Source organism: Polyergus mexicanus, unplaced genomic scaffold (genome assembly GCF_030449975.1).
Source record: "Polyergus mexicanus isolate NDT 795.1 unplaced genomic scaffold, iyPolMexi1.0 SCAF_2, whole genome shotgun sequence".
In the NCBI taxonomy this organism is placed as follows: Eukaryota; Metazoa; Arthropoda; class Insecta; order Hymenoptera; family Formicidae; genus Polyergus; species Polyergus mexicanus.
The window spans coordinates 13663357-13685897 of record NW_027223322.1 but is presented as its reverse complement, the minus strand read 5'-3'; the positions used below and the strand labels follow the sequence as shown (position 1 = coordinate 13685897).

General features: G+C 39.3%; 1 protein-coding gene across 1 annotated transcript in view; it reads left to right on the top strand.

The window, feature by feature from the left end:
* The first annotated feature begins 381 nt into the window (after positions 1–381).
* Su(tpl) (Suppressor of Triplolethal) overlaps positions 382–22541 on the top strand; it is a 72701-nt gene continuing 50541 nt past the window's right edge. The window contains exon 1 of the mRNA XM_070310258.1: positions 382–917. Coding sequence (XP_070166359.1) covers positions 774–917 — 144 coding nt within the window. The 5' untranslated portion in view covers positions 382–773. The remainder of the gene's footprint in view (positions 918–22541) is intronic.

Below are 22541 nucleotides of genomic sequence, written 5' to 3'. Positions count from 1 at the left end.
CGCTGCTCTCTCGAATCGCTCTCTCGAATGCAATCGTAGGAAAAATTTGAAATGTGTCGTGTCGGCGTGTTAATATGCGACGGTTGAGGGATAGTCGAGTGTATGGAAAGTCGCGAGCGCGTTCGAGGGTGGTACATCGTTAACATCGCTTACCGGGTATTTCGCTGCCACGCTGCGATATTGTCCGATCCGGGGGGGTGGGGTGGGGTGGGGTGGGGGGGCCTCATCGCGAGCAATAGTGTGTCGAGAATCGTGAGAGAGAGAGAGAGAGAGGGAGAGAGATAGAAAACATACGGTGACCGTGCGCACGAGAGGAAGTGGCGGCGGTGACGCTGGCGGTGGTAGCGGTGACGGTGACGGCGGTGGTGGAGGAGGAGGAGGAGGAGGAGGAGGAGGCGACGGAGGAGGAAGAGGTGGTGCGAGCGTGGCGAGAAGGAAAAACACGTTTCGCGAGGCAACGTCTCGTCTCGCGTCAAGAGTTCCGGCTGAAGATATTCGTTGTCGGTGTCGTCGGCTGTGTTCGTTCCGCGCGCCGTACGGCGCAAACTTTGCGCCGCGCGGAACTCGTCCGATCGACGACGGAGAAAGACGAGAAAACGAGTTTTTAAACAGAAACGCGAGTGCGGAGAGAGAAAGAGAAGGATTTCGTTATCGTCGTACGCCGTTTTTACAGCGAACTTCAACGAACGAGCGGAGAGAACGTCAGCTGGTTTTGCGCCAAGAGCAATCATTCGTAAGTGGGAGCGAGACAGTGAGAAGTCGCACACGGCGAAATGGGAGACGGAGAAATGGCGCTGGTGCCAGGTGTTCAGTATGGTTTGTCGTCGCACGACAATTTTGACGAACACAAGTCTCTAATATTCGCCAAGCTCACCGATTCATCGTATCGTGCCATCCAAGAATACCTCAAGAATCGGGTGAGTAGTTCTTGTCATATCAGCATTCATGCTTTTCGTTTTAGAGAGGCTAGGATCATCATGGACGCGCGCACGCGCTCGTGCTCGTCGATGTATATGTGTGCTCAAGCGCACGATACGCATTTATCGACACATGTATGCATCTCTGCGTGTGCCGCGAACGGTGGTGTGTACGCGCGCGCGTGGCTACGTACGTGTCGTCTATCGTAATATCATACCAAGGAGAGAGAATGAGAGAAACGGCGAAGAGGGGGGGGGGGGGGAAGGAGGTGTCCGATCGTTTCGCTCACTTACTCGTCATATTTTGTGCGAAATTTTATCGCGACGATGTCTTTCCGTCGTTGACGCTGACGCTGGGAACTCTTGGATAAATTAACTCAATCTTCTCTTTACCTCCCCCCCGCCCCCACCCTTTCTATCATCACCCTTCCCTCCTTTTTTCTCTCTGTATTCCTTCCTATAATCTATTCTTCTTGAAGGAGATCACGTTCGAGAGAGGGCCGGTTTTCTTCGCGAACAGCTGCTCGCTCTCTCTCTCTCTCTCTCTCTCTCTCTCTCTCTCTCTCTCTTTCACTTTCGAGAAAGCTCCGAGAACTTTTCGCGAGGCCGATAAACTCGAATATTCGATACGCCTTCGTCTCAGTGTACGATCTCCCTTTTTGCGACTCTCGAGCAACAGTAGCGAACGAATCGCGCGATGTCGACACGTCTGCTGTTTTGGCAACGGTAATTACGTAATACGAGAACACGAGAGTACGGACCGAGCCGAACCGAAAAATGATTACGCGTGCGTAACGGAGCCAGACGCACTTCCGCGCTTACGGAATTTTACATGTGCTGCGGTCCTCGAAGCATTCTTTACATTTACAAGAAAAGTATCTCCGAGACGTAATCGTCTAACTTTCTTGCAAAGATCCTCCCTCTCTACCCGAGAACGCGAAAACAGATGAATCATCTCACGTCACGTCACATCACACCGATAGCACGATTCCTGCAATCTAACCCAACTGCTCGCTCGTCTGCGAATTCTCCTGCGCTCCTTTTTGCTCTTTCACATAACTGACAATGAGTGATTGTTAAATACCGACGCGTCGCCGATACGGCTCCGCTGAAATACTCTTAAAAAAGAAGGTGTATCTTTTTCTACCCTTTTTATCGTTAACAGCTTTTCTCCTCGGCGCTTTTCTGGCTATGCGTATTTACCGTCGCTTTAAACCGACGAGTATTCGGTCTAACGAGCACGAAGCGTTATAAAGCGATTGCGAATTCTTACATCAGCTGATTCTAACCTCACGGACGAGATTCGAAAGTAGAGGAATCGTGGTACGGTGAGGCGCGCCTCTTCGTCAAAATAACGCTGTTAAATGCGGAAACACGTACTGTTTTCAGATACCGCGAATCGATCAAAGATACATAGAATTTTAATCGTGTTGCGTGTATCACTCCGCCGTTTATCGCTGATATCATTTTTTTTTATTTTTATTTTATTTTTTTTTACTTTATTACGTGACTTGTAATCCGCCATCAACTGCATTTTATACGTCGTAGCGAAGCGCCATAAAACCGGAGAAAACGGTTTCGATAAAATAATTTAGCTGTCGATGAATTGTCATGATTCCACAGTCGACTTAGCATTATATTATCGGAACGATATAAATTTGTGTATTAAACCGTAGCTGAAAATCTAATCGTCTTCGGTAAAAAAAATGAAGTTTAATTAGAAGCTAACATACATACATACATACATACATACATACATACATATATATATATATATACACATTTTGAAATCACATTTGAAATTATCGGTGTCATTTAAATAAATTGGAGTTCTCATTAATTTTCGATCGCTAAATAATAATTACCGTGTCAGACTAACATAAGTTTGTGTAATGATAACGAATAACCGCATATCTTAAGATAATACATAGCGAAGCAACTTAAATTTTTTTGAAACTTATCTTTACAATTATATTTATAATAAAATAAATAGAGAACAAAAAGAGGAAAGAAAAATATTTGAAATTATTTACAATCGTTTACGTCAGACTATGCATCGAAGATTGAGGTTGAAGATTCAAAATTGAAATTTGAACAATCGGAATAAAAAAATTTTAATCCCTTTCGTTCTAATTAGTCAAATTCCAATCTTTAATCTTCAATCTTCAATTTTCAATGCGTAGTCTGATACGGGCTTTACGAATTCTTTTTCTCATGTTTGCTCCATCAAAATTATCTGCTTGGAATTTTAAAAAAGCACGATAAAAGGTATTTTTAATTCACGATCTTTTGTAACATAAAAGAGTTTGAAAATAATAAATAACTCGATTATAAGAGACGCGATCAAACATTTTCTTTCTATCGGGAGGATTTTTCCGTTTATATGTTGAATGGCGACTGAATGTTTTTTAAACGAATGATCCTAGTTTCTGTGACACGGCTAAAAATGCAAATTAAAAAAAGAAAAAAAAGAAAAAAAACAGCAAACACAACGAGAGAGGAAGAAAAATAGAGAAAGAAAATAAGATATAGTTTAAATAGCACACGGTCGTTCAAAAAACGCTGTAGAATACAAAAGCGAACTCCCTTTACGATTCTAAGGGCCGGTTTGGATCTTGCCGCGTTGGCAGTATCCCGTAAGAAAAGAGGCGTGCTTCTTTCGAGAAGTGCACAGCTGTTCCTCGAAACTCGAATAACTTGAACCCGAAGAAACGGGGCTGCAATAACCGCGCATGTATATTTTACAAGTAGAAAGAGAGGGGCACGTCTCTCTCTCTCTAAGTTTTTTGCTTTATAGTTTTTAAAATTATACTTTTAACAATCTTCAAAGCACGATTGTTGTTTGAAAAACAAGAAATATACCTGCGTAATAGGCATGATACGTATTAAGGCAAAGGTCGCTAATAATAAATAAGGTTAGGTTTGAAATTTTCCCAAAAAGAAAGTAAAAGTATAAAGTTCAATTTACAAGGGTAATTGTAGCTTACGAACAATTTTTATAACTTTTGAAATTCTTAATCATCTTAAGCAACTATCATAAATACGTGTCGCTATGTCGCATGTGTATGTTTTCGAAATATCCAAAAGCAATTTTTTAAACATAGAACAACTGAGCTTTTTACATTGCATTGCCCGAGCTTTTCTTCTCTTACTTCTTTCCCCTCTTTCTTTACAATTTTTTGCACTTTTCGCAAACTTTGTTTCTCCGTGTTTCTCTCGTGTTTATTCCTTTTCTTTCCTCATTCTTTTCCAATTAACCGTTATTTATAATACTCGCGTTACACTTTCTTCGTATTAACACAATGCGTAGCTGAAACAAATGACAAAATTTTTTAAATAGTTTAGTCAGATTGCACGAACAATCGGTCGTAAATTAGTAGTCGTTGATGCGGAGGGGGTTATCGCGAGATTTTAAGAAGCTCGTAAATTCAAGCTATATGCGAATTTATTTATGAAAAGAAGCCGCTATTAAACATTCGCATGCGCCAAGTGGCGATTCGGGAATTTCGATATTGGTTTTTTTCTCGTGCACAGCATAACTCAACAGTATCGGGACATATAAAACGGCGAATGGAAAGTCGGATGGTATTAACGCGCGACAGGACGGCGGCATATCTCGCGACAAAGTACACACATTGGAGTCGTTAAAATAGTCTCAGTAGAGAGAAAAAGGAAAAAAAAAAAGGATATCGCATCTCGTAATCACGCTATTAAATTGGCAACTTACATACGTCAAACGCCTCCAATTTATGCTCGATGTAGAATAAATTATGCGAGGTGAAAGTGAATGCCGGCTACGCAGGAGACGAAAGGAGAGGGGAAGGCACGCTTCAAAAAGTAATGCCGGTCGTTGAAAACCTTGAAAGTGTGTAAAATCGACTGGTCTCGGCCGATCATGATTTGCCATTCTGATTTGTATTTATTTAACATACACACATGTACGTAAACACATCATGTAGAAATAGATGATTCTGTCGTAAAAAAATTTTGTCATAAATAAATCTGTACGCGTGTATGTATATATATGTGTGTGTGGTAGTCTCTATACGAGATAGAAGTTTGCCTCGTGTCTCTCACTGTTGCAAATATCACTCTCGTTTGTTCCGCGATATTGTTTTCCGTGAAACGCAGCGCGCACCGCAAATAAATATTCTCGACCTATCACAAATTACATAATAAGTCGCATATATAAAAAAAATTTAGAGAAACGTTTCTTTAAAATTATTTTTTTTAATATAGACAATATTTTTTTATAAAATTAATACACATATTATTTATATATATAAATATATATATTTCTTTTGTTTATATAGCAGTGAATATTGATGATGAATATCTATATCGAGCATCTCCGTTACGCTCATTTATATCGGTTTCCTGGAACGCGGAACTAATCTATGCTTAATTATCGACGGATCTATGATTTATTTAATTTATTTGATTAAAAGCTGCTGAATGTGCAGCATAGCTGCTCGGCTGCGATCGCACCGCGTATATGTACCTGGGTCTTATCATAGTCGTATTATTTTACGATAGCTAGACAGCTTGGCTTTTATCTTTTAGCGATAACGCTCTCGCACAGATTTACATGCGCTAATACAATTGTTCGACGAGGTGTTAGAGAAAAAGCATTTTGTTACGTTCACGATCGCATTTTTCTTCTCCCTTTCAAGGCCATGTTTCGCATATCGGTCGTTTAATGTAAATCGACAAGGAAAAAACGACTTAACGAGCAAGCTATTAGCATAATTTAATCGTATGTCAATTAGTACGATGATTAACGTTATTATACAACTGTGCGACAGTGTCACGTAAATGTCATTTCGCACGCGTCTCCGGAGCGGAAACATACACTCCCCCTTCCCCCCGATGATGTTTAATAACATATTTTAACCTCATGAACATCAGTTATGATCGGTTATCGAACAAATGACAATTGATTAAAAGAAGAAAAAAGAATGTTTGCGGTCTTATTTATATTATATTTTTCGACGATACACGCACTGATAATAAGGCGTTAGATAATGAAGGAAGTAATGATATCTTTTCGCTTATTGTTAGTTAGATTTATTTTTAGAGATGTTAATAGAAAAAAAACAAAATATTTTTTTTATACATGAAATTCTGTTATGTTGTGAAAAAAATGAGCCTCTAAAAAAAAAACTTATATTTTGATTATTGTAAATCGTGATTTTACGTTATTTTATTTTTATTTTTAAAATTTTCTTTATTATAGATACAAATATATATAAAATACCTTATAAATTATATATAATGAATTATTATGTATAAGAAAAAGAACCTACAGTTTTTATATTTTTAATTTATTTATTTTTCAAAGGTAATTGCTCTAAATTGACGGAGTTTTTGCGATTAAAATGATACCAAACACGACATAATTTTTCAATTAGATGCATAATAAAAATTTTTGTTTTGCATCTAACTGAAAATTATGCAAATCATATTGTGTTTAATGTAATTTGCCACGAAACTCTCTATTAATGCATTAAAATTATTTTTGAAAAGAGGCAACTTGAAAATATATATAAGAAGTTTAATTTTTTTTTTATTATATTAACAGAAAAATAAAGAAAAAATTAATATTATTTAAAAAAATAATTAAAGAAAACAAATTTTTTTGCTCATTTTTTTTTCAATGGAAAAGAAAGGCATTTCTTTGACGTTTGTTTTCTTTCAGAAAATAAACGATTCTTTTATATCTCTACTTATTTTAATATCGGTATATACGAATATTTGTTTTTTTATCGATGAAATCGTTGGCTTTTCCCCACCGTCACGCGAGCGAAATTCGTGCAGCTTGGAGTTTCTCGTTATCGGATGATGCGGGTGATCTTGAAAGATCGATGATGAGCGAGCCTGTCTCACACAAAACTATCGGTACGAGCGTGAATTGATTTGTGGAGTTGCCGGAGAACTGTCATTACGAATTCATGTATCGAGTATAAATTCCGCCGAGAGTCATGGCAACGCGGAATTATCCCGGCAACGTTACGACACGATGGGTTTAACACACATAGCACATAACCCATCATCGCGTTGTATCAGTCCGAGACTTTGAAACGATAAAGCCGCGTAAAAGCATCGTAAAAGTTGCGGTCGTTAGGACAATGGCTCTTATAAGGCCTGAGAATGCAGTCTACGTGAACTTTGCCCATCTCGGAGAAGATCTAAGCACTCTTCGTCCTCTCCTGAGTTTCCCGTAAACAAGAGCGAAGGTTTCCCTTAATTTCTTTCGGCGAGTAATCGATATCATTAATTTCCATAATTTTTATTCTAGAATTAATCAGAGGTAATTAGGAAGTTGACTTGCGTCGTCGTGTATTCGGGATCGGCTTTACATAATGATGTAAACTCACCGTTGCATTAAATACACAATGCTGATGTCATGAAAAATAAATGATTATTTTATATCGCGTCATGTTTCTCCGGATTTAACTCGGCATAGGTCAAACTGCAACTCGGAAATTCCCATGGTAGCAACCGCACGCACGCACGCACAAAATGAGATAATCACTTTTGATAAGAGTTGCTTGCCATATATTCGAGTCTTGGAGTAACTTCCGTTCTCGCACGCGTGATTCACAAAGCTGCAAGAGACGGGATAGATTTTGATGGTTATGACGAAAGAATACGACTACGGAGGCTGCGTTCGCAAATATCATCCGCGTGTGCACACGAGTGTCGTTCTGTCTTTGTTATTTACTAAAAGTTGAACAAAGATAGAACGATGCTCGGGTGCTGTTTCCGAACGTATCGTAAATGGCACGTTTTTCAACTCGCGCCACAACACTTTGGCGATTCTTGGACTTGTCCCGGGCGCAACCGCCCGATCGTCGGCCTCCTCTTCCGTTTTTCCTTTCCACCGCGCTATATATGCGATGCGCGATGTGCACTGCAGCGATTTCATAGCAATAATTATTGGGTGCACGCCCGGCTGCGCTCCCCCTCCCCCTCTCCCCCCGCCCTTGCCCCTGCCCACAGCTCTCGACGATCCGCGAATATACAATAAAGCATAAAAACGATCGATTGCGCCCTCCTTCGTTTCTCCTTCATCCTTTTAATCAAATACGCGTGATACTATACTTTGTAAGAATGCGGTATATTTCAGTGAAACTCAAAGTCCGTTGCGCCGATTACGCGACTTTGTTAACTGGTTACACTGGTTCGCGCGGAAAATTCTAGCGTGCGATCAAAAAGAAAGATGCTGACAATGAGAGGAATTTTTCAACTTTCCGAAAAAATGAGAGAATTATATAATAAAGAATTATTATATCTATGCGAGAAAAAATATTACACAGAGTTGTGTGAATTGCAATTTAACATAAACTCTTACTTTTATTGTTAATCGTAATTTATCGTGAGAAATGTCTCTCGTTATTACGTACATTTTTTTTTTTTTTTTTTTAACGCGTTTTAGGGGTAAGAGAATTTTTACTTCTTTCAATGTAATAGATCGTTGAGTTTAGCGACACTTTCTCTTATCTTCTTTTTCTCTAGTACTTGGTTTCGTGCCCATCTCGTCTCATCTCTCGCGGATTGATGAGAAAGTAATGCGATTGAAACTCCATCAACCTCTTCTGTCTCTGTGAACGTGTAAAAAGATTTACGATTGAGAATTTCCTCCGAACTTGTTTTGTATTATCGTTGGAGATTATTATTAGTAGTAGTCGTCTCTTACAAACTTAGTGTAGGAATTTTTTGACAATATTCTAGCACTTGGACTTTATTTACACTCGGTTTATTATTAGCGTTTCATCGAAATGGAGAGATAGATTTGAGAGACTTGACGCTTTGACGAATTCGCGCGGTCGTAAGATCCCACCTCGTGCGATTAAGTATACGTTCACGCGTAAATATAAGTTCACGATAGGAGATGGTGATCGGTGCCGGTATAGAGCGAACTGGAAAAGGTTAATATCGTCCGATAGAAAACGCGACGTGCGCGAATGTCGGAGTTGCCCGGTTGCCGCGAGTCTCGAGATTGCGATAAAAAGATCGGTGAAGGGAGAGTGATGCGATTCCTGTGTCCGTATCGGTGTCGATGTCGGTGTTGGTGTCGGTATTGGTGTGCGATGTTCCGTGTGCGGTGGTTATCTAGCGGGGCAAAGGCTTTCTCCTAATAGGAAGGCCTTTGAGAGACGTCCTTTCTCTCTAAGGACGTCGGGGCGTTGAAAGAGTTCGTCTCAAGGCCGTTGCTCTTGTACAAGAAATTAATGCCGCGTGCTCACTTTGCAAACTAGGAATCGAATCACGCCACTGTCTATGCTTTTACCACGATAGTCGCGAGTTCAAGTATTATCGTAGATTAATGAGAAAAAATTTTCTCGTTAATCTGATCGCGGCGAGTGACATTCTCATGGATATCTTTAGGCGCTTTAAGTACAATACCGGACATGTATAATTATCGTAAGAGCTCTCTTTGGCGCTGATATTCAAGCGATAAAAGGGCTACCTTTTAGCACTCCAACGATTGCTAGATCGTTGGGATTAACATTCCAACTATACGTGTAAATATCCTACATCATTTTTAATATCAAACATGAATTATCTCTCCTATATATTTTTTCTTTTCTTTTCTCTATTGTTTGTTTTATATCTATTCTTTATTTTATATTTTTTTACGTATTTAAGAATATAGTAAATGTTGATAATATACCATAAGAGAAAAAGAGAGATTATATATCGAAAAGAAAATCAAAGTTGTTGAATATTGCATAAAAGTATATAATGCGATATATATATATATATATATATATATATATATATATATATATATATATATATATATATATATATACTGACCTGTTCGATCATATACACTCCTCTAATTACCGATAATTATGTATCCGCTCTAACTGACACACAGGCGCACGTCGCGAAAGTTTTTACATTTCGCCGATACATGAAGCAAATGGCGCGAGCGAGGTGGATTTAAAAAAGGACTCTCGGCTTCGTTAATCGTTCATGGGGATTTCTCGGTGTTTTACTATAATACCATGGACTTTCCCTGTTAGAGAACGTGTACGCGCGTACTGAAAAATTCTCGCCTCGCGACTCGTTCCATCGAGGTAATTTACGTGCGCGCCGTCCATCCCCCTATGCTCGTAATTGAAATGTCCTTCTAAAAGAATATATTATTTTAAAACATTTCAACGAGTAGCGATGAAGGAGGAAAGCGTAAAGCCGCTTGATTATACGCAGAGCGATTACGACAGAATATCTCGCACGGAAATATTTACTGGCAAAATGAAAATTCAACTTTTGTGTCTTTATGTGAATGTCTTATTCTCTTAGCAATGACATACGCATTTACCTGACTTGGGAAACTTAAAAGATTTATGTAAATACAAAGTTTTTCGTCAAGGATCGATAGAAATTGCACGCACGTATACCGTTAAATACTTTTATATACTTTGTTGAATATTTATTCGATACAATAAATGTCATCAAACATTGAACAGTGTCGCATTAGATTTATGGAATCTTTGATATGTAGTTTTAATTTGAAAGTACTTTATGGCTTTTTTTTTTCTTTAAGGTTGTATTACATGAAACGGTAACTTTTACAGGTTTGAAAAGAAATTGTAATCCAATTGGAAAAAAAAAGTTGTATTCAATCAGAACATATTATTGTTTTCTTCTTAAGAAATTAGATAATATACATGCATTTTTGTAAAATTGATAAATTTATTGTATAAATTGTTGAGCTCTCCAATTAAAACGGATCTCAAAGTTTATTTTCGAAACTTAAATAAAACGAAATTTTTTCGAATTATTAATCGAATTCCTTTTGTTAATAGAATCTTCTCCAAAGACCAAATTAATGTTTCTGTCTGTCTAAATTGCTTTATCTTAAATTTATTAATTGCATCAATCAATTTGGAACTCGTTTGGAGAGAATATCGGCAATTTAACGTGGTACAAATCTAATGCTTTGCAACATCTGATTAGGGAAACAATTGCGCTTTGTTCGATATACAATCCCAAATACATGATGCATTGTAGAGAAATGTGCGGGAAATGCTAAAGAATCAGCGTTTAAAGGATTGTCAATTATTCATTTCTAATCATTGTAATGGACCGCCATATATAATAGCGATGCAGTAAGCCGAGGGTTAAAGTTAACTCTTCTTATATATAGATTCGTTTACAACTGCAACTATACGTTTGACAATTCAATGTTCTTATATCTTCTTTTAGAAATAATACAAGCTGGATTGCAATAAATTGCTCTGATCTTCTTCAAAATTTGCTCGTCTGTCAAAATTTGCTTCAGTCGCATGACTTGGAATATAATTGCCTCAACTATTTCCAATACAAATACAAATAGCAATGATGATATCATAGGAATTAATCACAAAAGCTAAAAGATATTCTCCGGTAGACAGGTATATCTAACGCGCCATCCGACGCGGAACATAACGGCTGCTATCGATACGCGCTTCCGGCTTTCGATGAAAACAGGTCGACGAACACGCTTTGAGAAATTTCTTCGAGATGATTTGCGCATTACGCACATGTTTACGGTCGGGAGAAAAGTTCATTACTAGACTTACTGCGATTTCATGCTTGCCACTTTTATGCTTGATTCTATCGTAATTTTCATTAACGTCAAATCGTCTCTAGTGAGCTAGAAAAACTATAGAATCGTCGAGCTACATGCTTATATCTTCTTGTATTGTATTATATTATTTTCATCTAAAATATTTTCTATTAGAATGATCGAGACGTGTTTCGATTTGCGATAGAAATATTTGCGCATAAATTTATTATTATCAATCCAAGTTATTCGATTCCACCTCGAATTCTATTATCAATTCGCGAGTAATCGAGAACGCGAGCGTTAATATTTTCAGAATTTTAAGAATTTCGATTCCATGTTGGCTCCCTTTCCGAATAATTTAATCGTGATGCTAGAGATCTTTTTCTTCTTCGTATTCGTATGCTGGTCGTTGTTCAGAAACTTGCCGCAGAAATGATCACATTAGCCTTGCTCGACCTTCGTCGAATTAATTTTTTATCCTTGATACCGCCATCAAATTAAACCGCGTCTGATTGTAATGTATTCGGCGGATGGAATCGCGATTTAATCTCGGCATATAAGGTCGCGTCGCTTGAAACGAGTACCTATCCACTTCTTGCAATATGTGAATTGGTTATCGACAAAGGAAAGTCGACAATAAAAAGAGCACTGTCGCGCATAAAAAGGATTACAAATTAATAAGTCACATGTTATAGATCTTTGTTAAATCGTATTATTACATTATTAAGAAATGTATACGAAGTAATGAAATTGATTTAATTCAAAAACTCGATTCTACCGTATATAAAATTTAAAATACCGAATATAAAATTTTAACACTCACAAATATATTTGTAGGAAATGTCCTATACGATTTTGGTTTTTTAGTACCGAAATGGGACAAACGCGGACGCGGATCGTCTTTGTACTCATAATTTCGTCGAAATTATCTGTGAGCCTAACCTCCTGACCCCGATTCTACTGGTCTTTCTGACGGCGCGAAATGATGGTTAATGGCATAGCGTCCTCAAGCCCGCGTGGCATCGCGTGCCTCGCAAAATGCGCAATTTAGAGGAGGATTATTAATCGTAATATTAATGAATTCATGATACTGGACGCGGTAGCGACGCGAACGACCACGCGATTCTATTCGCATTTTTTCACAAGTTGCATACGTAGGAGGAGTACAAGGAGTAAGGTAGGTAATGACGGGGAAATGTAGCGAGCGACCTCGGATTCGTAATAACTCGACAAGCTTCTGAATTTTGCCTCGCGCAATGGTATATTTCGTAAAAAAAAAAAAAAAAAAAAAAGTACGCGTGGACAAATAGATCGGTTGCAGGAAGGACCATCAAGCCGTTGACAGATGCGTTTGATCATCGGATTCAAGCGGCAAGGCAATCTGCTCTTTATAAAATTATGGAAGATTCCGACAAGTTTTCGACGCTCATCGTTCAATCGCGCCGAGAATCTTTTTTGTAAATATTTATATCAAAATTATCCATAATCGCAAACAGGCTATCTGATATGGCAGAATTTTATTTATTTATTTATTTTTTATAGAGCCAGAGAGTTAACCGAATTTAGAGATTAAATTAATCAAACTTTTCGATAGGCAAATTTAATGAATTTTTTTTTTTTTTTCCATTTCTGGTTGGTCCAACGAATTGCATCCTTTTGTTCTTTTTGTTGTCTTTTGATCTGATTTACGATGCTCCTTTCACTCTGCTCCCTTAGCCTCCCATCGCTATCACTCGTGCGCGCATGCATACATGAACGCGAGGACGACGCGTATTTAAATCCTTTGTGTATGTGTGTATCATGTATCGTCGTCGCACACGCGGTTGTGAAACCGCCGCCGCGGCGTGACGAATTATAAGGTGTCGGTTGCGTGGTGACATTTCCATCCGCCTACGAGTTTTTGGCGCGAGCGCTCGGTTTCGATACAATTGGCGTCATCGATCGGCACGATACCGTTGAGGGTCGTATAAATTGCGATTTCAACGGTCGAATTCGATGTATGGAAACGGAATATATCCATTTCCTTTAAGTATTGCAAATCTCCTGGTACAATACCTTTCTATACGCTGATGTGCATGCGGATTCGGTTTCAATGTAATGAATCGTCTTTTTTGTTCGATTTAACGACCATATTACACTCGAATTGATAAGAACTATTACCAATGGAACGAAGAAATTAAATATGTTGGCGTGTCGGAAATGTGATAGAAAAGAATACATCTTTTATAATAAAAGCAGGAAATTGCTTATTAATATTCACATCATACAGTTTATCTGTTATTCATATATTTTTTATTTTATTAATTACGATATATTTACATTTTTATTACATTGATTATGAGAGATATGTTGCCTCCCTCCCCTCTATATATATATATATATATATATCTTCATATTTAGTGTACTTTTTCAGTTTGTGATGAAGGAAATATATAGGTATGAAACAGGATACGGATATGGCTGCTTCGCGCGTACGTATGTGTCTCTCTCTCTCTCTCTCTCTCTCTCTCTCTCTCTCTCTCTCTCTCTCTCTCTCTCTCTCTCTCTCTCTCTCTCTCTCTCTCTCTCTCTCTCTTTCTATATTTACCGTAAAAGAAATATCCGCGCTTCCAGATTCTTTATATGACCATTCGCTCGAATTCTCATTCACATATGAGTCCTCATTGTCTTTTAGCGTTGCGTGTCGTCCCGCAAAGACGGTTCTTATAATTCGCGCTATTCGCTCGTTCTCAAGTTTAGTCGGCGTCAAACGATCTCTAACTTTTACTCCGCGGCGTGATTTAGCTTTGTAAGAAGATACCGTTCTCTCATTCATTTAACCGCGTACGGTTATCCGACACGAGAAGGATGGCGCGCGCACACATCCGGCGCCGTATACATTTTCCCGTTTTCGTCCCCATCGCTTGTCGTCCCTCTGTCGACGGCGTATAAACATGATTTACATGTATGAATCGCGATACGAATAGCAGAGTAACTCGTATGCGAGAAAAAGAGAGCTCCTTTCCGCGTCCAAGTTGCCATTCTGTGTTACCGAAGCTCTCTGTCGATATCGACATGACTTCTGGGCTGTAACCGCGCTCGCCGCATTCCCATTCCAAGTGCTCGTGACACTTGATAACATGTCCGGTGTCTGTCAAGAGTTACTCCGTCGTCTCGCGTCTCGCCCTGACGCCGCCCTCTAGAAACCACCGAGTCTCCGAAGCCGTCGAATTTCTACGAATCGATAATCGACGGCGTCCTCTCCGCCGTGTCGTCATCGTCGTCATGTGTCGTCGCTCCCTACAATTTCTTCATTAAAAATTTAAATCAAATTTAAATTTTGTCTAATTACTAATTAAATTAGTATCATAACTTAAAAAATGTTTGGTCGTGCGCATTAGCATCCCAGCGTGATTTTAATTTTAATCGATACATTAATGTACGAATTCTTTATTTATCTTCACAAAAAGTGGATCTACGAAACGAGCTGAGCTGACTTTCGACCGTCTGGAAAGTTGAGTAAAATCGTCGGTGGTACGCGAGACACTTTGCTGAAACGAGTTTCGTGCGCGGTGAGCTTCCGGTGAATTAATTAAGTCACCGTATCGTTCAAGATGGACAAAATATCGCGAGTTTCCGAATCGTAAAAATATCGCGGATACAAGATCGGGATAACTGTTGTGTGTGCTCAAGATGTGATAAGCGACGAAAAGAGAAATGAGAACAAATCGCAACCAACTTTATTCGGGACGATATCCGTGTATAGTAGCGTTTTACAAGCGACGATACATCGCGTCGAGTTTAATAATATTATTATTTTATATATAATATTTCACGCGTCATTACTCACTCATCGTATTTAAGCGTTTTCTCTCTCGAAATAAACGTCCGAGAATGAGCAAGTATCGTGGCCGCGCTTCGTTTCCCGGTTTCTCATGGTAGTTGGAAAATTCTGCGGTTACGTACGCCAAAAGCTGTGCGCTGAATATTTAATCTCAGAACTTTTAAATTAAAATACTTTTGGCCAACGATTGTGCGATTATTAATATTTCGTTTCATTACCGCAGCTAACGATATATATACAAAAATATATACATATGTATATGTATATGTATGCATATATATATATATATATATGTGTGTGCAGGGTGTCTGATAATAATTGCCCCACCAGAGAGTAATATGCAGGTAGAGCGTGTTGAACCGTTTAATAATTCAGACCCGTGACGTAGACTTTAATCGAAGCAACAGCATTTTTTTCTGTGTGTGTATAAGGTTTTATATATATATACATATATATCAACATAACGCGTTTCGTTACACAAAGATGAAATCCGAGGCAGAGAAACTTGGTGCGTGTGACATTCGTAGAGAGTGCAGCAGCACCCCTTGTATGAATGACGGGGTTCAACTATGGCATAAACACGCCCCTATAGGGCAGGTGGCGCACTCGGCGTGGCATATACGCGAATACACAGATGCACAGATACTCGTCGATGTGGTATCGGACACGACCAAACTCGGGAACGGGAGTCGTAGTGTACGCGAAAAGGGCTCTACATCTACCTTACGGGGCTTACGGGAGTTTAACGGAGTCGACGAGAGCTTCCCGCCTAACAATTCGAGATCCTCGAATCGAAGAAGCGACGGACGTTGTGTCAATCGATCCTTGTCGTTATACCCGCATCTGATACCCCAGTTTTTCCTTCCTTCTTTCTATGTTGTCCATCTGCTCTTGAAAAGGTAACGCACGAATAATGGTTCCCGATTGTTCAGTCTTCCCGTATTGCTCCTCGTTTTCCTCAGTTTCCCGCACGCTCCCTCTTATCATCCACAAGCCTTTGTCCTCCACCTACTCTCTACTCTACGAGATGCTTTTTCGCCGACCGAGGAAAGAGAGAAATAAAAAAGGGCGTCGTCCCGACAGGGCAGCCAGAGTCTATTGTGTCCCGAGCTAACTGAGGTTGTGAGTTTGCTCTTGTTGATAATTCGATGGTCGTGGCCGCGTCGTCTGGTAATTTAAATCCGCCCGTCCACACCGACGGTAAAAATTATACAACGAGATCGTCGTTGTTAACCGTAGCGAATTATGTCGCATTGCGCGTTTTCTTCTCTTCTCTTCCCTTACGCTTAGTACATCCGAGTAGAAGTACTCGGAAATATTTCCGGGGAAATGATCGCGTAAAGTACTCGCGAATTACGCAATTGCGCGATTTATTTATCGTATCGCGTTGTGCGAAGGCGATAAATTTATTTTATCTCCAATCTCGCGCACGCTCCGCGACGATTTATGACCTCGCGACAATTATTGCCGGTAAAAAACACAATGCGAACGCGCGCGTACCATTTTACAGGATATTTGAAAACCATTGGACGTTTAACTTTTGCGAAGCTAGAGTTTTATTTTCTTAAGAATTTCGATACATGATATAAAGTTTGGGACGATTTTTCTTTTAAATATGCAGAATTGAATAGCAGAAAAAGAAAGCGAGAGAGAGAGAGAGAGAGAGAGAGAGAGAGAGAGAGAGAGAGAGAGAGAGAGAGATTTTAAATATAAATCTTTGAAAATTATTAAATCTTACGTTTTATATATATATATATAAATTTCTTCTTTATGAAATTTGAATTTTAGACAGAGCATTAAATAGAAGATAGGAACTTTGTATTAGCGTATTGGAATGAAAATTGGATTTTTTTTTTTTTTTCGAAAAAATCAGACGACAGATTCACAGATATTTTTCGTATTAATATGATAATTGATGAGAGAGATTACCGAAGAAAGGAACACGAAACAAGTTTTGTTAATTTGTGGAATCGTATCGTCGCCAGTTTGGAAGATCGATACCGTTCTTCCTTTTCACCCTTGTCTTTCCTATCCAATGAGCCTCTGCTTCCTGCATCGAGGGGCAAACGAGAGACTTCATTGTATAGTATACTATACAACAACGAGATAAGATAAAATTCGCAGATAAAAAAAAAATGAAAAAAATAAAAAAGTTTACAGAGAGAAAATATTAATTTTTGCCAGGTTGTTTTTTAACTAAATAAGGCATTAATAATTTGCTTTAAATACCGGCTATAGTTTTTCTGCAGTTTGCCGACGTATGATGATACATGAATCTTTTACTCGCTCGTTTCTCTCGGGATATTCCGCTTTTTATGCGCGAAGCGAATTAAAATGGATTTTGTCCTCGAGAAGGGCCAGTCCTTTCGCCAACTCGCGCAGCTCATTCGATCGCGGCAATCGATTGGCCGAGTAGGGGAATTTCAATTTCTTCCTTCCCTAAAGGCGGTGCGCGAAACTTGTTTGACATTTACAGACACGCATAATCATCCCGATCTCGATTCGCGGCTCATTGTAAGAGTTCGAGCTGACGACAATGTTTCGATCGGGGTGCCTCGAGCATTCCGTAATTACGACTGATAGTCTTCACGTGCCTATCGTTTTGCCTCGTATCGTTTGCGTAACTGAGCACGGTATCGAAGCTTCCGGTATCTTTACTCACGCAATATATTTGTCATACTCTTTTCATTTAAAAAAAAATCATAACTATTTATTTTCGAATAAAATAATGAAATTTTAGTAGCATGAGTTTTATAATAAATTTCAGTATTCTCTTGATTTTTTTTTTTTTTTTTTTTTTTTTTTTTAATTATTACAGTTATATTTTATTGAATTTGATACGAAAGCTAGTTTTTTAAAAAAATGTGAAACTTTATCTCTATACTGTGCAATTGTAAAGTAATTTTTAACGAGTCTCTTTAAAATAGAAGTAATTTTTTCCGCAGTCTAGCAGCTGCGAAGGAAAATAACGGCAGATATCGATGATGCGGACGGATCGGGAATGGAAGCTACGAGAAAGTAGCGACTTGTACGAATGCATTTCGAAAGGCATACGTTTGAAAGTGACGACAGACAACCGGGAGACCTAAAAAACAATGCGCTGCGCGGGTTTAAACAGACAACGAACGAACAAACGGTACTCTAGACTCTAGGCTAGGCGCTTATCGCGGCCACGCCTAATCGCTCTGATTACGACGCTCGCTGCTTGGCGCCCGGATCTTTAAAACCCTGTTCGCCGGTTGCCGATCGCCGTTTGTCGTTCGTGCACACCGCGCATAAATTCCGCGTGTAAGACTTATCGATACAAGTTTATTCGTGTATTTATGATCGAATTATGAATCGATCGCGGTAGAATCGAAGGATTAGCGAACGCTTCTTAATTTCTGCAAGTTGGTGATGCGTAATTTGTTGCGCAATGTAATAATACGTAGAGCTTAATTATCACTCGTAAATCTAATCGTTTTCGGTTTTCGTAATAAATTCTTTACATGTAACATTTGCGCTTTAAAAATTACTCGCACATTTTTGACTTTTTTAATTTTGAGTGTTCCGGAATTCTTATGAATGCCTTCGTCTCGTCAATAGATACCATTTTTAAAGCTTGATAGAAATAAACGATATAAAAAAAATTATTCTCTTTATAAAGGACTTTATTGGTCTCCTATTAGGGTTAAAATCACGTTGAAATACCTACGGCTCACGACGATTATTTTCCAGCCTAATCTGTAAAATTGCGGTCTCAAAATTGATCGGTAGCCGCGCATGCGCGCGCGTACGTATCCGCATATGTAGTATATGTACGTACGTGCACGTGTCGTCCGCGTGCACCAACCGTGTGCCGTGTACGTGTGTGCGCGTACGCGCGTATGTGTATGTATATATATATATATATATATATATATATATATATATAAAAATACGTACGAAGGGAGGCAGAATGAACAGCAGGCTAGAGTTCGCCGCCCGAGAGAAAGTGAACCAGTTGGCGGTGTTGGCGAATTTCTCGTCGCGGCGAGGCGAATAAGCGCACCGTGTGCTGCCTGCTGCCTGCTGCTGTCTACCTGTTGCGAACCGGCAACCGTGCCTCTCGTCGCAATGCGATTATGCCTGCGCCGAGCAATTAATTGAGAGTCGACCGGTGAACGAGAGATTTTTGGCGAACCACCTTCCTTTTCCGAGTCCGCGGGCGAACATCGAGCCGCGAACGTCTGGTTGTAGACCAAAGTGGGGCAATCATCGATGATTACTGCATGACCGATCGCTTTTGCTCTAGTTGCAGTTATCTTTGCGTCAGCATAAAATGTAATCCTTCTTGAAATTGATCGGCAATTAAATACATATCGATATAAGATGTTTGGCTCTTTAAAGTTTTTTGTAAACCGGTATATATCTTTCTTAGTACCAGTTTGCGGATCTTAGTTTGGCGGAATCAATTGTATAATAATTGCAATATTAAGTTTATCGCGCTTGTATTGACGCGTTTTGTATTTGCGATAGCTCGTAATACACCCTAGATTATCCTTTCCTCGCCTCGTTTATTCGCGGCGATAAAATAGTTCAACTGGCTAATATGAATAAGAACGGTTTTACGGTTTAAATCGCGGCCACGAGTTATTTACGAGTGTAGATGCGGCGTAGCGCATAGTTGTGTGTTTAATTACTTAATTAGGTAGTTTCTTATCACCGTGTGTTACTACAATACCGTATTCTCGCCTCGCAAATTAGAGTCGCCGCCGCCGCTGCCGCCGTCGTCGTCGTCGCGTTTATCGGTTGGTAGCAACAGCAACAACAACGGTTTATTACGTGCAAGGTTCAGGATTAACAAACGAAAAATACGAAAATATTCTTTTTTCCCCACTTTACGATTGCGGAATGATCGCAAAACGCCTCCGACTCGCACGCGCGCGATATCTCTGCCCCCGAGAATTGGATCAGAAATCAAAGTGGAGCGTACGCTTTCGTCTTTATTCATTGAAGGAAGCGCTCGAAAAAAAAAGTGACGAATGAATAAAAATACCGAGTCATTGTCCCGCAAGTTGGAGCGTACTTGGTTTTTATGTATTTACAATACATAGTAACCGTGATTTCTCATGGCGATCGTTACGAATGTGCTTTTATAAATAAAAAGAAAAGTAAAATTCGTTTTGAGTGAAAAGATAAATTGATTTGTTCTTGTTGGTATTTATTTCTATTGAATATATATATATATATATATATATATATATATATATATATATATATATATATAATATTTTTCTTTCTCTCTAGCGTCATATATTTTGAATTGCCGTAAAGAGAGTCGCGAGATCTTTATATAAAGTTAAAAGATAAGACTCTTTCGAACGTTACTTTTTGGGAAAGCTTTTCTCCCACCGTTTTCAACGCGAGAAAATATTTCCGCAAATGTCCTCGGAATATCTGCGAATAAACGTTTTATGCGTGGAAACATCGAGGCGTGCGCATGCGCAACATGGGTTTTTCGTCCTTTTCCGAACGCGTGCACGACTAAGCGTGTACATATTTTTAAACTGTTTGACTAAATGTCAAGTTTTCATCTCGATATACCGAGAGAACAACGCACGTGCTAGAATATCGCTCCGTCGTCCTTTTCTCATAAACAGATGGTTAGCGTTATGTTAATGATAGCTCGTGATTAACTCGTTATTAAAGAGTAATCAGCGTCTCTATAAATGCGTATTAATTAAGCGGCGATAAGCCAATGTTGATAATTCAACGTCAACTCATCAAATTGAGGAAAAACGCATGTGCGATCATTATAAGGAGGATATTTCTGTAAACATGCATCTGTTCAGCTATAATTAATCGATAATCGATATTCGAATACTCTATTTGCTGGCAATTAACGAATCGATCGCTCCATCGGTTGAATGTGACGCACGAGACAAATAATTAATTTGTGAATAACTTGCAAAGACCAAGACGCGTTGAGTTGTTGTTAATGCGATTGGATCTCCGATCCAATTCTGATAGAAAGCGGGATAAAGGATCGCCGTCGCCGTCGCTGCCTCTGCTGTCGGGGGGTGAGAAAGCGATGCGTAAGAGACGAGGGAAAGTCGGAGGGGTTGCGCCCAGGACGAAGAGTTATTGACCTGCCGCCGAGAAGATTCTCTTGTTTGAGAATGGCTGGCAAGAACAAGAACCTTTTCGAGGTCGTTTTTATGGCGCACGAAACGTCTCGTTTCCGTTAAATTAAAATGTAGAAAAGAATGCGAATCGGTCATTATATTTGAATTTTATGCGCGTTATAATAATATACATATATAAATGGGGAAATTATATATATATACATATAATGTGCCGCAAGCCTTTTGTAAATTTAGCCTCTTTATGAAAAATCTAGGTATTTTATATATTTACAAAGAGTGTATACGATAAAATACATTATCTCACATTTTTTAATTTTTTTCTTCCGCGATAAATTATCGGATTCTCATAAATGTTTTTGCATAAACGAGTTTAATCGGCGAATAATAAGCTCCTTCAATCGTCCTTTCGCCTTCTCTCCTTTCCATATTTTCGACCGTTGAGGCCAACGACCCGCATCGACAATAGCGATGGCGACGACGAAATTTCACTTATACTTCGCCGCGGGAGAGAAAGACATCCCCTTTCAGAGGGAAAACACTTTGTCCTCTTAACGTCGTGTGGATGCGCACGGGTGCTCGCAGTCGATGACTATCGTTAATTTTCGAGCGTCGCGCAAAGGGTCCGTTAAACCCCTGAGTTCAACTGTCTTTTGTCCTACGAATGTTTCTTCGAACGTGCAAACTAAAGGGAAACTTTTATTTCACGACATTTTTCGATAAACTATCGCGTGTATTAAAATCGAGACGATCAAAGGTAGGCGAATTATTAAAATAATTAAAATTGTAATGGATCCCTTTATCGAGTGAAAGCGACTGGGGCGTGCAAGGCGACGCTCGATTATTCCGTTTATGTAACTCGCCGTGGAAGTATAATTATTCGCCGTATTACGCCGTGAATAATAACGCCACAATCCACGAGCACACGTGGCATATACAACGATACTCGTGTTTGTGACAGAGAGCCGCTTATAAAACCTTCGCCGCGACCGTAATGGACTTCTCGGCCGTTGTCTAACGCCGTCACTTTTTCCGCGAGCCATCAAACGTGTAATCGTCGATCGTCGATCGTCGATTCTCGATCCAAGTACCCCGATCATGAGAAATTATCGCGAAAGCATCATTCGCTTCGC